At 43.3% G+C, this 13,934-nt stretch overlaps 1 protein-coding gene across 1 annotated transcript; it reads right to left on the reverse strand.

Annotated features, from left to right (window-relative positions):
• Positions 1-2,902: 2,902 nt before the first annotated feature.
• On the reverse strand, positions 2,903-3,109 carry LOC129077794 (guanine nucleotide-binding protein G(I)/G(S)/G(O) subunit gamma-7-like). The gene is given in 1 exon segment (XM_054582353.1): positions 2,903-3,109. A coding segment is annotated over 1 exon segment (207 nt).
• Between the last annotated feature and the right edge of the window lie 10,825 nt (positions 3,110-13,934).

The raw sequence follows: 13,934 nt of genomic DNA on the forward strand, positions 1-13,934 counted from the left end.
TGGATGAGCTGCCTGGGGCCCAGAGTTGTCCTGGACCCCAGGGACAGGGACATCAAAGCCAGAAAGACAGCACCTTCCTTCCAGCCCAGTGGGTTTACATTCCCTGGGGCTGGAGGTTGCAACTGAGTCACTTCATTCTTGGCCTTGGAGTCCCCTTTGGGAGGATGTGGCAGGAATGGGCACTCTAGCTCTTTCCTGGAGTGTGGGCCAGGCCAGCCAGCCCACTAGATACACTGAACCAGACTGCAGAAGGCAGGGAGACTTTGCACCTCCACGCCTGCCTTCTGTGCATGTGTCCCTAATTTCTTCTGCCATGACATGGTTAGAAGTGCTGGTTCCCTCAAAGCCTGTGCTGCCACCACCACCAGCTCCCTAATGCATGGGGCACTTCTAGTCGCTAAAGCTATGAAAACCACATTTTCAGGAAGGCACAAGTAGCACACGTTGTAAGTGCACTGATGCTTTAGGTCTACACTATGGATGGTGAGTTTTACTTTAAATGGAAAAAAAAAAGGCTTCCTCTTGCCTCAGCTGGAAAGAAAACCACAGTGGGACTTCTGCCGATTGCCATCTCCCTGGAGTCTGAGGCTGTGGGCACCTAGTGTAGGCAGCTGAGTAGGTGTGACAATAAGGTAGGAAACCGACTGTCCTCACCCTTGCTGGGCCTGTTTGCCCAGACCACTCAGTCTCTGGGTTTTCTGACTCAAGCCTCCCCAGGCCCAGGATGGAGCCTATTACAGAGCTGGCAGTGGGACAGGGAACACGCTGGCTGGCTGCGCCCATAGCAGACCACGGAGCTGATGAACTTAGGTTTGATCCCACCTCCTTCAGCCAGGGGTCCTCGACTAGCTTCCTGCTGGCTTCTCCAGAGTCACTTGGGTAGGGAAGACAAGGTGGGGCTGGGCTTGGAATGGCTGGCAGAGCAAGGGGCAGAGGCGGAGGTGAGGTCTGGGACCCTGGGGGGCTTCTGATGTTGGGATCAGGATCTCCTGCCTTGTTTGGGGCCTGGTGGCTGGTCAGTGGGAGACACAGGAAAGACAGGTGTGCGAGGATCTGAGGCAGGCTCAAGGGATTAAGGCTTCTGTCAAAGAGTCTTGCTCTGCCACCCGCTCCCTGCCCTCAGGGTTAATTCCCACAGGGCCCTAGAAGAGGGTTTGCTCCATCCTGCTGGGGACAGTGAGAGAGGCTTGGAGTGGTGCAGGCTCTCTGCCCAATGAGAGGAGGCTGCAACCTTGGAATCTTCATGGCTTTCCCCGACCAATTGCAGGTCTGGAGGTGCCGAGCTCCCCAAAGCCCCTGGTGCTTCCAGACCGGCTGTGGAGAGCTGGCTGCTGGGGAGAAAGGCTCAGCCCGCCAGCCTGTGCCTTGTGGGAGCTGGATGGAGGGTCATCTCCTGGGGCCTTCTTAGCATTGGCAAGGTCTGAGCCTTGGCCCCAGCTGCGAGGTGAGGGCCAGGGCTTGGCAGCTGTCCAGGGCCCTGCTGGCATGGGCCTTGGACTCTGATGTCCACTGGGGCCACAGGGGCACAGCTAGGCTTGTTTCTTCCCACAGTTTGCCTCCTGCCTCATGACAGGGCAGGCAGGACCCCTTAGGTCAGGGCTGTGTGGGGTCCTGGTTGCCACGGCGGCACTGGCAGAGGGGAGGGAGGTACATTCAGCCTCATTCTCTTGTTCCTTTAACTGTCCATGCCGCAACAAAGGAATAAGTAATTTTTAAAAAGGCCTCCTGCCTAACCCCTGACTCCACATCATACCAAATTTTCAAGGCTGTTGGCAAGAGTGATGAACTGCGCTAATACGCCTCTCACTGCCTCCAGCCGGAGCTCTGGGTCTAAGGGGCACAAAAGTGGACAGGGAACCTCTGAGGCCTTGCAGCTACTGCCAGGCCATTTAACACCTTTTTACACCAGGCATCGGTGGCCCTGCACACCAGGATGCAGCTCTGTTTGAACAGTGGCCATTGCGACAAGTGAAAGTGAAGAAAAACCAAACCAAAACCAAAACCCCTGAAGAGACGAGTATAATAGAGCATGATCACAGCTTCTAACTGCCACATCAATATCATGTGCTAAAAACAAAATTAAACCCAGCCGGCCATTCCAGGAACCAGAGAAAGTTGCTAAAAATCTGTTTCTGCGATGGGTGGGACCCCCAGGAAAGGACAGGGTCACACATGGCTGCACAGTGACCCATGCCTTACAAATGCCATATGATAGGGTGACACTGGGTGACACGGGGTGCATCTCCTAGGCAAAGCCCCTTCTTGGCCCCTAAAATCCACCTGTGCATATTGCACAGTACAGTTTGTCCACACATACAGCCATCGAAATCTGATTTTAGAAGTATAGAATAACAATTTTTTAAATGAAAATATTTTTCTCAGCAGGTTCATTATGACCCCTCACCCCCAAATTTCACTCTACTTAAAAAAACAAAAAACAAAAACAAACAAACAAAAACACTGTAGCAGAAATCTTTTTTTACAAATGGCCAATTGTGTGAGAATGCCAGCTGGCCAGGTTGCCCAGGTTGCCTGGGGCCAGCTGCCAGAGCCCCCTTTCCTTCCCTTCTCCCGACCATCTGTGGACCACAGCTCAAATGGCAAGTGAGAGTTTAAAAAAATGGCGACCGCACCACTCGGGCTAACTGGGAGGGGCTGTGCCACCAGCATCCATCTTTCAACCAGGCCCTGAGGGCTATGCTGTTCGGTCTGAAAACCCATCGTTACCTAGTGGGTACATATTACCCAACCTGGGCAGTGGTAATGTTTTCCATTTCTTTTGGCATTAAAATTTTCAGAGACCCAAAATGCTTTGCTTCAACTATGTACTGAACAATGCCCTGACAGAGAGAAAGAAGGAGGGAGGGGGAGAGAGAGAGAGAGAGCACAGGGGAAAACCAAGCTATAGAATGACACAAGGCTTCTTGTCCTTGAAAACATTCTCAGAGGCAGGGACACCGACTAGAAGGGGGTCATTCCAGGCATGCTGCTCACAGTAACTCATGAGTTCTGATGAGGCTTTGGAGATCTTGATTCACTAGATCCTGGCTTTGATGCAGAGCTGCTCCACCAGTTTCCGGGCCTGGGCAATGTTGTTAGTGGCTGACATTGTCTGCCATCAGCTCTGCACCCCATCGTCCAGAGATGTGTGCAAGGCCTGGTATCTTCAGTACCGAGGTTCCGGGAACCCAATGTCCATTCCCTATGCTCTGGCAGCCGCGGCCAACTCAGCCCTGCTGCACATTCCCTTTGATCCTAAATGATAGCTTTGCTGGGTAGAGTAATCTTGGTTGTAGGTCCTTGCTTTTCATCACTTGGAATATTTCTTGCCATTCCCTCCTAGCCTGCAAAATTTATTTCAAGAAATCAGCTAGCAGTCTTACAGAGGCTCCCTTGCAGGTAACTCACTTCCACTGCTCTTAAGGTTCTCTCTTTGTCTTTAAACTTTGGCATTTTAACTATGATGTGCATTGGTGTGGGCCTCTTTGGGTTTCACTTGTTTATGACTCTCTGCACTTCCTGGACTTGTATATCTCTTTCCTTCACCAAGTTAGGAAAGTTTTCTTTCATTATTTTTTCATATAGGTTTCCAATTTCTTCTTCTTTCTCTTCTCCTTCTGGCACTCCCATGATGTGAATGTTGGTATGCCTGAAGTTGTCCCAGAGGCTCCTCACGCTATCCTCGTGTTGTTGTTTTCCTTTTTTTATTCTTTTTTCTTCTTGCTGTTCTTATTGGTTGTTTTCTGCTTCCTTATATTCCAAATCACTGATTTGATTCTCAGCTTCATCCTCTCTATTGTTGATTCCCTGTAAATTGTTCTTCATTTCATTTAGTATATCCTTCATTTCTTACTGGTCCTTTTTTATGCTGTTGAAGTTCTCTCTCAGTTCATCTGCTCTTCCTCTAAGTTCATTGAGCATCCTTATAACCAATGTTTCAAGCTCTGCATCTAGTAGCTTGCTTGTCTCCATTTTGCTTAGTTCTTTTTCTGGAGTTTTTTTCTGTTCTTTCATTTGGTCCACGTTTCTTTGTCTCCTCATTTTTGACAGCCTCCCTGTGTTTGTTTATATGTATTAGGTAGAGCTGCTATGTCCCCTAAGCTTGGTAGAATGGCCTAATTTAGTAGGTGTCCTGTAAGGCCCAGGGGTACAGCCTCCCCTATTACATGAGCTGGGCACTCGAGGTGTGCCCACACTGTGGGCTTTGTACACCCTCATATTGTAGTTGAGCCTTGATTTTCTTGGCACATCCAAGGTCAACCACCACTTGTGTTCTGTCCAGGGTTACAGAGCATAAGCTACAAAGCAATCTTCTGATGATTGCTACTTGTATTGGGCTTGGAGGATCCCAGGTGAGGCCAAGCTGTGAACCAAGGCCAGCTGCTGCTAGTGCCAGGTCTGGGGCAACTTAGCAAGAGGTACGGGGTTTGCTGAAGTCAGATGCTGCTTGTTTGAGAGAATTCAGGAAAACCTGAAGTGTGAGCCAAGACAAGCCAATTGCATGGAAAAGGCTCTGGAAACCACTTGGGTTGGCCCACAAGTTGAGTGGGGCAGTGCCTCAGGGAATCATCACAGTGGGGCAAACAGTGTGAGCCAGATTGGTGGAGTCTCTGATATGGAGCCTGCCTGCTGGCTCTGTGGCTCAGTGGGTGGAAGGCTCAGAAAAGGAACAGTGGCCCCTGCCAGCACTACTGTCTGGGAGAAATCTGCCCCTTTGGCTCTTGCCCTGATGCTGTGCAATCAGTTCCTCCCAATATTTCTCTGGTGCCTTTCAATGTACTGCTCCCGCACTGGATCTCATAGTAAGTAAGTCTGAGTTAGTCTGTGTATGGGCCCTTTAAGAGGAATTTCCAGTAATTACAGCAGTTTCTGTCTTCCAACACATCAATCCCCACTGGTTTTTACACTCAGAAGTTATGGAGACTCATTTTCCCAGTACTGGAACCCTGGGCTGGGGGGCCTGTTGTGGTACTGGGACCCTTCACTCCTGAGATATCTCTGCCAATTTTTATCTGTCACAGGTGTGTATGGGACCAGCCCATTCCATGTCTCCACCCCTCTAACCAGTCATGGTGTAGTTTGTTCTTTAATTCTGTAGTTGCAGGACTTTCATTCAGCCTAATTCCTGGTGGTTCTGAATGATGGTTGTTCTATAGTTTAGTTGTAATTTTGATGTGGTTGAGTGAAGAGATGAACTGTGTTTACCTACGCCACCATCTTGACCGGAGGTCTCCTTGGCACTGTTCTGAGTATATGCAAGTGTTAATGTGCGTAACTCTCACAACAGTCCTCAGAGTTACATGGTATTATCATTATTATTCCCATTTTAAAGATAAAGAAATTGAGACATGGAGGCAAGTCACACAGCTGGAGAGGGGCAGGTCTAGGGTTCACATCCAGGCAGTCTGCCTCCAGAGCTCACACACATAGCCTCCCTGTACCTGACTTCCCTCTTGTGCCTGTAATCTACTAGAGTGTGCACTAGATTTCAAAAAACCTCAACAGAGAAGATAGACAGATGGTAAATAAGATTGAAAAGGTGCTGAGCATCAAATGTCATTAGGGAGTTACAAATTAAAACAATGAGATACCACTATGCATATATTGGAATAAGTAAAATCCAGAACACTGACACCAGCAAATACTGGTGAGGATGTAGAAGAGGCAGTCATTCACTAATGGTGGGAATGCAAGATGGTATAGCCACTTTGAGTAACAATTTGGCACTTTCTTACAAAACTAAACAGACTCTTACCATATGATCCAGCAGTTGTGCTCTCTGGTATTTATCTAAATGAATTGAAAACTTATGTCCCCCAAAATCCTGAACATGGATGTTTATTACAGCTTTATTCATAACTGCCAAAACTTGGAAGCAATCAAGATGTCTTTCAGTAGCCGAATGGATGAATAAACTGTGATAATTTCAGATAATGAAATATTATTCAGTGTTAAAAATAAATGTACTATCAAGCCATGAAAAAACATGAAGGAGTTTAAGGGCGTGTTTTAAGTGAAAGAAGCCAATTTGAAAAAACTACATACCATGTTATTCCAACCTCATGACATTGTGGAAAAGGCAAAACTATAGAAACAGTAAAAAGATCAGTGGTTGCTGGTTGTTGGGGGTGGGGGGTGGATAGAAGAATAAGATGGCACACAGAAGATATTTAGGGCAAGAAACTGTTCTCTATGATAATGTGATGATAGGTATCTATCATTGTAGGTGTGTCAAACCCATAGAATATAGAACACGAAAAGTGAACCATGAGGTAAACTGTGGACTTTGAGTGAGAATGATGTATCAATGTAGGTTAATTGATACAACAAATATACACTCTGGTGAGAGATGTTAATAATGGGGATGTTTTAAGTGTGTGGGGACAAGGGGTACGTGGGGAATCTGTACTTTTTGATCAATTTTTCTGTGAACCTAAAACTGCTCTAATAAATAGTCTATTTTAAAAAGAAAATAGTCTTTGTGGTCTTTGTGGTGCAAAGAAAAGTTTGGACTAACGTTTTCTTTAAATCCCCTAGGATCTAACTTCAGCACTTAGAAAAGAAAATCTCTAACCCTAAACTCAGAGTTCACCATACAAACACCAGGCCTTGCCAAAGCTGTTTTCATGTTGATAAGGGAGAACTCCATGTTAACAGATGATGTTAAAACATGGAGCTGAGAAATTAGAAAGTTTATAGATATTAGTGTGGCCAGAATAGTTTCGTGGTAATCTAGGCCAGGATTTTCAGGCCAAGGCTCTTGGTGTATTAATTAGGTCTTTGACACACTTGTGAGCAAATGGTGTGTGGGCTCATGTCAGGCAACCACATGTGAATAAGTCAGAGAAACTTTTTAAAAATCCAAGCTGTTTGTGAAATCAAGACATTAAACACATGTAGAAACATCAACACTGTGCCACTCAGAGACTAGACACATTTGATATGGAACTAATAAACTTAGATGCTGAGTGCTGAAATATCATTCTGTCCTTGATTTCTTTCTTATATTATAGTATCAAAACTCATACCATGTAAGTCTGCTCAATAAATTGATTTTGACTAACAATTTCAGGGTCTGAATGGAACTTGGCCAACTTTAAAAGAACTCAGCTTTGAATAAAAGTGGAATACACTGTCTGTTATGTCGATAGGGTGGTTTCTAGGTATTACCTCTCTGCTGTCAAATGTGTCTTCTGTTGTACCCAGATTGGACAGGGAAGAAGAGCTGGCTGTACATGTAAGGTTATAAGCTGAAGTTTTTAATTTCTGCCTCTAACATTCTGAGAACATTTCCTCTGCTGAGGAAAAGCTCTTTCGTTACTGTATTGGAATCCTGGTATTCAATCAGATCAGAGGATAACTTGTTTATTATCTTCTGGGTTTCTATTTTCTTCAAAGAGTACTTCCAGATCCTTCTCCCCTTGTGAGATGGTCAAAATTGATGTAGAACTAAACCCATATCCAGGACCCACCATCTTTTTTTTTTTTTTTTTTTTTTGCTTAGAGCAGCTAACAAGAGTACCCCAAAATTCTGATGGGTTTTTTTCCCTGGCTTTACACTTGCTTTAGATGTAAATTACTTGGGATCAATGCTTGCTTCCATTTTATCCACATTTTACTAGACTCTTTTCCATGCTGACATCTTCAGTGTTCCTGAAGAACCAATTATATCTTGCTTCCATGAATAATTAGTTTGGGGAATGGAAAAGAATATGTAGAAGTAACTTATATCCTTTTGACTTCTTCAACAAGTACTCATTATCTGTGAGAAGTTCCTTCTTCTGAGTACCGAAGGTCATTTCAGTCTCAGAGGGTTCATGGCAAGTAGGGCAAGAATACTCTGTCAGAACATAGAAGAAACTTTTCTTACATATTCTTTAACAGGAAAAGTGAAAAAAGCTTTTACTCTGGCAGAAATAGGCAAACAGTCATCAATAAGGTAACTTTCTTGAAAATTTAATTCTATTTTCTCTAGATACTACATTATTTTCTCTATTACTCTACTTAAGAGATGCTCAAGGAAATATTTATCATTTGAACTATTTGATCATCTTCTCAAAATGATTTTAAAAATCGATTTTTTTGTGAGGCCAGGTAATGTTCTCTGTGCACATTTCTTTATCCTGCTCTGTGATTTGGACATATGGAGGCTAATGTGAAAATTCATTAAGATGAAACTATGAGATAATAATTTTTAAAAATATTTTATTTATTTATATTTAAAGAGAGGGGAAGGGAGGGAGAAAGAGACAGAGAGAAACATCAGTTTGTGGTTGCCTCTCATATGTCCCCAACTGGGGACCTGGTCCATAACCCAGGTATGTGCCCTGACTGGGAGTCGAACCAGTGACCCTTTGGTTTTGCAGTCCGGCACTCAATCCACTGAGCCACATCAATAAGGGTGTGAGATGATCATTTTTAATCAACAAGGAAAATGAGATGTTCCTTTCACTCTTTCAAGTCATCCCACAAGAGAATCCTCACATGTGAGGTGGGTGGTCAGACATCAGGATCGTGGCTGCACTAATAAGAAGCTGAAGGTCCATATTTCTAGGCTGTGGTTGCTGATGACAGTGCCTAAACACTGTTCCCATGAGTTCCATCCGAGGAGTTTAATTAATGTCAGCCAAATAGCTTCAGTCAGTATTTAGAATTAAACTTCTCAATTGTCACCTTTCCTAGAAGCTCATAGTTGTGATGCCTGTTCTCCAGGGTTTACACCCAGATGTTACATGGATCCTACTACTTCATGGCACAGGGCAGAGCTCCCTAAGTCCCTCCTGGCTGCGCAGGTCTGGAGAGTGCAGCTTTGAGGTGAGAGGAGACTGGCAGCCAGGAGGGTCCCCTGCTCTGCCCAGAGTAGGGGGAGAGCTCTATACCCAGGTCCACTGACTCTAAGCTGTGTCTGCCCTTGACGAGCTGTACTTACTCACTCTTGTTCTCCTCTGCATATTTACCTTTCCCAGGATGTCTTCCCCACGCTGCACTGTTTTGTGTTAGTTTTGAATTAGGCTGTTGGCATTAAGCAAATACTGTTTGTTTGTTTCATGGTGACACGGCAGACCCTCTGTTCTGCTCACTCATCTTATAGCTACAGAGATGATATTTAGAGAGCAAGTACAGGGCACTTGGCAGATGCTTAGTAAACACAGAATAATTGGTTGATTGACTAACTGGTTCATTAATGGTAGACTCTGCTCTTTGCTTAGGTTACTGCAATGCATCCCTTTGAGAAGAGGATTGTGTGCAAATAAGGAGTGGGCTGTGCAACTCACTGAGTCTAGAAAACCTCTTTGTCCAAGAGGTCCAGTTCTGAGAGACTCATATTTGCATGATTAAATCCAGAAGGGACTTGAAGGGACTTAAAGGGCTCCAAGCCTCAGGATTAAAAAGTCGTGGGGAAAAGGCCCAGACTGCTTGCAGTCTTCTGTGGCTCAAGGCCATTTGCAACAAAATAAAAACAAGTGTTATAGGCCTGGTTTCTGGCTGAATGAGCTAGTCAGAAATATGGAGGATTATTTTTTCACTGAGTATCCTACTACAAGGACTAGCAAAAATGTCCACTTTAACAGCATAGAGGAAATATAACTCCACTGGTATTCTTGAAATTTCAATGTTTTCTTTGCCTTTAGCTTTAGTGTTAAACATTTTTAGCTGCCATTCCTAGACTCCAAGCTGAGTCAGTGAATGTACAGGTTTTGATTTTTGTATTATGATGCTTGGCAGAAATAATCATACAGGGGAATGTCTTTTATTATAATTTTTTATATAATAAAAAATAATATTGGTCAGGCTAATTGCTAATTAAGCTTTCCCCTAATCAAGCTCAGCTGATTAATTTTAAGGGTAATTGACAATAAACATTTTTAGGAGTGTTTAACCAAGCTAATATGTACTTTTAAAATAGAAATCTTATGCTAACCACACTTGAAGCCTAATAAGTAAAAATATGCACTGTAAAGCCCCACCCATTATCCACAAAAGGAAAATTATAGACTATGTATATGCATACATACCTCCTCTTAGTTGAAATATTATAATTTGTTGTATATGATTATAGAAAAAAACAAATAACGGTTTAGACTCTGATGAAATTTTAGTAATAAAATATGTTACAATGGCCTGTAGCTTATTTAAATAACATTTAAAGGAAAATCTCCCTGCTCAGGTATGTAATTGATGTAGATATATACTCTCTGTTTTACTCTGTTTTCAAATGAATAAAATCCAGATGCACAGGGCTTCGCCTCTAAATTAGTCAAAGCCCTCTTTACCTATAAAACTATGGTCTTTTTGCCAGAAGATTTCAAACCCATGTCACATATACCTGAAAAACATGAATGCTCAATTGGCTGGTTTTCCTTGTGTTATAATAAAATGATCTGTTCTGTAACCTCTCATTTCTATCGTTGGCAGGAATGTATGCTCTAACCAAAAGAACATCTGTTAGCAATTTGCAGGCTCTGCGTGGCCCATGGTTTTATAGGAGCTTCATCTGAAACTCTGATTCATTTGTCAAAGAGTTAGCTAAAGTAAGTGGGGGTCGGACAGTCATCTCCACCCTGGGGATCTGGGAAAGAGTCTGGTTAGAGTTCTGGGCTCTGCCTCTCAGCCTGCGCTGAGGTGAGCCCAGGGTTGAGATGTTAGGTGGTAAAACTGCCCATGTTGGGCCTGAGATTTGATGCTAAGAGTTTGGTCTTTTGCCCTGCTATCTTACTCTCTTTAATCTTCTCTCACTCTCACAGAGTGGTATACTCTGACATAAGAAAGTTTCTCAAGTCATAAAATTGTGAAACACATGCACATATGCACACTGGAACTAAATGGAAAAGCCCAACCTCAGAGCTCCTACAGACCTGGCTTCAAATCCAGGTTCAGTTACTCATAGCTTTGTGACCTTAGGGAAGTTAATTTCTTTTATCATTTACTTATTTATAAAATGAACACAATAATGCCTGCATCTATGGAGATGACACATATATTATTCCTGGAACAGAAAAGAGTATTATTTTATAAGGCCTGTGTACCCCACCCCTCACTGTGCTGCTCTGTATCAGAAGATCTATTTTAGGCCCTAGTGTTTGCACAAACCCATTCAGAGGATAGACTTGGAAATCAGGGCTAAGATTTCTGCTTACTTCTCTTTCCTGATGCTAGAAGAAACACAGACAATAAGCCTGTTTTACGTTTTCTTAATCGTGCAGTTGCCTTTCCGCTTAAATAACTGCATGGGCTTAAAGGGAAAAGAGGTACTTAGCTGAAGTGTTTATTGCCACGTGAGTTTGAGAGAGTTTGAGCTTCAGTCTATTCATATGTGAGCTGTAGAGATTAATGTCGAACTTGCAGAATCATTTCAATGTGATACATCATGTAACATGATGGCTGCTGCCATTGAACCCTCACCTTGCTTCATGTCTCCAAGGACAGCCAGTAGTGCCTCAAGAAGTTGCCCAAAGAGAGAGCAAACTGATCACACACAGCACGGCCACCTCAGCAACAAGAACAAATACAGTTCAGCTGGACACATGGTACTTTTCCAGGAACAAACATTTCCAAATCATTGTATGATCTACTTTTGTTTTTTTCCTCTACTCTATATGGGAACAGGAAATTGAAACTCTGAGCCACACTCCTCTTCCCCAATCACCTGCATCCTCAGGAAATACAAACACACTTGAATAAGCAGATTATTACAGCAATAAAAATATATCTCAAGGCTAAACACATATTGTTTTAGGATTATTTGATTTTTTAAAGATTTTATTTATTATTTTTAAAGAAAGGGGAAGGGAGGGAGAGAAACATCGATTGGTTGCCCCTCACACATTCCCTAGTGGGGATCTGGCCCACAACCCAGCCATGTGCTCTCACTGGGAATTGAACCAGTAACCCTTTAGTTCTCAGGCTGAAGCTCAACCCATTGAGCCACTCCAGCCAGGGTTAGGATTATCTGAGTTTTGTTGACTATACTTTCATAATACTTTCCTCTCTCCCATGTGATAGGTTTTATAAACTTAGGACAAATCATGAAGTTCTTTCTTAGGAGTCGGTGGCACTCAAGTGAGTGATGGGGAGAACTGATTTTCTGAACAGTTTGTTAACTCATCATAGACATGTACACCTCTCCCAGCCTGAACCCATTCAGGGAGATTGCGCACCTCGTAGCAGCCTGCTGGGGCAGGCCTCGTGGCCTGTGCGGCCAGCTTGTGATACCCACGTCTCCTTGGGACAGAGGTCAGCCATACCTATTTCGTATTCAGATATCCCACTACCAGAGGGATTGAAGAACAGTCACTCTGATGCCCAGCAGATTTTCCCCTAACTCAGCAGTTTCTCTGACTTTTCCATCTGTACTTGACCTTGTTAGGAGGAATACTAGGTTAAACTCCTATAGGAGAGGTTTGCCAGTTCTTATCACTACAGATTCTTAAGTTCATCTCTTGTCGTCTCAGAGTAAAGTCAATAAAACATTCAATGTCTAGTAACATTATTATTCATTTTTGTCTTTCTCTTCAGTGCTTTCCTACTCTTCTCCCTGTCATCCACATCTATCCTTCTCCTCCTTCATTTTAGTTAATTTTCTCTATTACTTCTGCTCAATTCTCCCATTCCATTCAAACTCACCTAACTCTGGGCCATGAAACTGCCTACCAACTGTGGCCACAGCCCCACATGTCCCCTGAACCATCCTCACAGACACCACATTCTCCTCTCTCTGGCACAGCCGGCTTTCTCTTTCATGGTGTCTCTGGCAAAGAGCCCCTGTTTCCCACTACCCTGGGGTAAACACTGCAGTTTCTTCTAGCTTTTTCTTCTAGTATTTACCTAGTTAGTATTTGAATTACTCAACAGTGCATATACTCTGCTATTTTTAAAATTCATCAACTTTAGATGTTTTCTGTTTACTTCCAATTCCTACAACTGACGATTTCACTAAAATACAGGGGCTCCCTGCAAAAAGTTCAGCCATTGTTCATATAACAAGAATGGTTTGCCCAACAACAATATGACCTGGCAGCCAAGGAGAGTGGACTGGAATGTACACATGTGAACAATGACAACCTCACTTTACTAGTCAGTGGGTGCAGCAGATGCCATTGAGTGAACATGTGTACTGTGTGGCCATTACATTCAAAGAACTGAGCAAGTAGAGCAACAAATCTGCATCAGATTTTGTGTTAAGCTTGAACATTCCTCCATGGAAAGTATTCGGATGATTCAGAAGCCTGCAGCTATGGGAAACTGGTGATTGGCAGCTTCATGACGACAATGAGCACACTCATACATCAAGTCTTGTGCAGAGTTTTTTTGCAAAACATCAAATCACCCATGTGACTCAGCCCACCTACAGCCCAGATATGGCACCCTGTGACTTCTGGCTTTTCCCAAAACTATAATCACCTTTTAAAGGGAAGGATTTCAGACCATCGATGAGATTCAGGAAAATATGATGGGGCAGCTGATGGTGACTGGGAGAACTGTGTGAGGTCCCGAGGTGCCTACTTTGAAGGGGACTGAAGTGTCATTGTCCTATGTACAATGTTTCTTGCATCTTGTATCTTCTTCAATAAATGTCTCTACTTTTCATATTACATGGCTGGATGACCTCATATAATACCCTCCCCCCATGTAGTTCCATCTTGAGAGAGGGTTATAGTAACAGTTTGTGTTGGCACTACTAGGACCTTTTAAATACTGTTCACTGCTGAACCATATAGTATGTTGTAGTTACTTTTCCTTTCTTATACAACTTTTCCATTTTTCCTAAAATGAGGAATCATTTTTTTGCTTTTTCATAAACTTAACCTTAATTCGATCCACAAGCTTCCTCTAAGATATTAAAAACATTTTACTGTTATTTTCTAAATGGTCAAATAAAGAAGTTAACCTATCAATCCCAATCTTCCTGCCCTTCCCACCACACCCTTCTAGGA

The sequence above is a fragment of the Pteronotus mesoamericanus genome, unplaced genomic scaffold, assembly GCF_021234165.1.
Source record: "Pteronotus mesoamericanus isolate MK-2021 breed Mesoamerican mustached bat unplaced genomic scaffold, CSHL_Meso_final contig_69, whole genome shotgun sequence".
Lineage (NCBI taxonomy): Eukaryota > Metazoa > Chordata > Mammalia > Chiroptera > Mormoopidae > Pteronotus > Pteronotus mesoamericanus.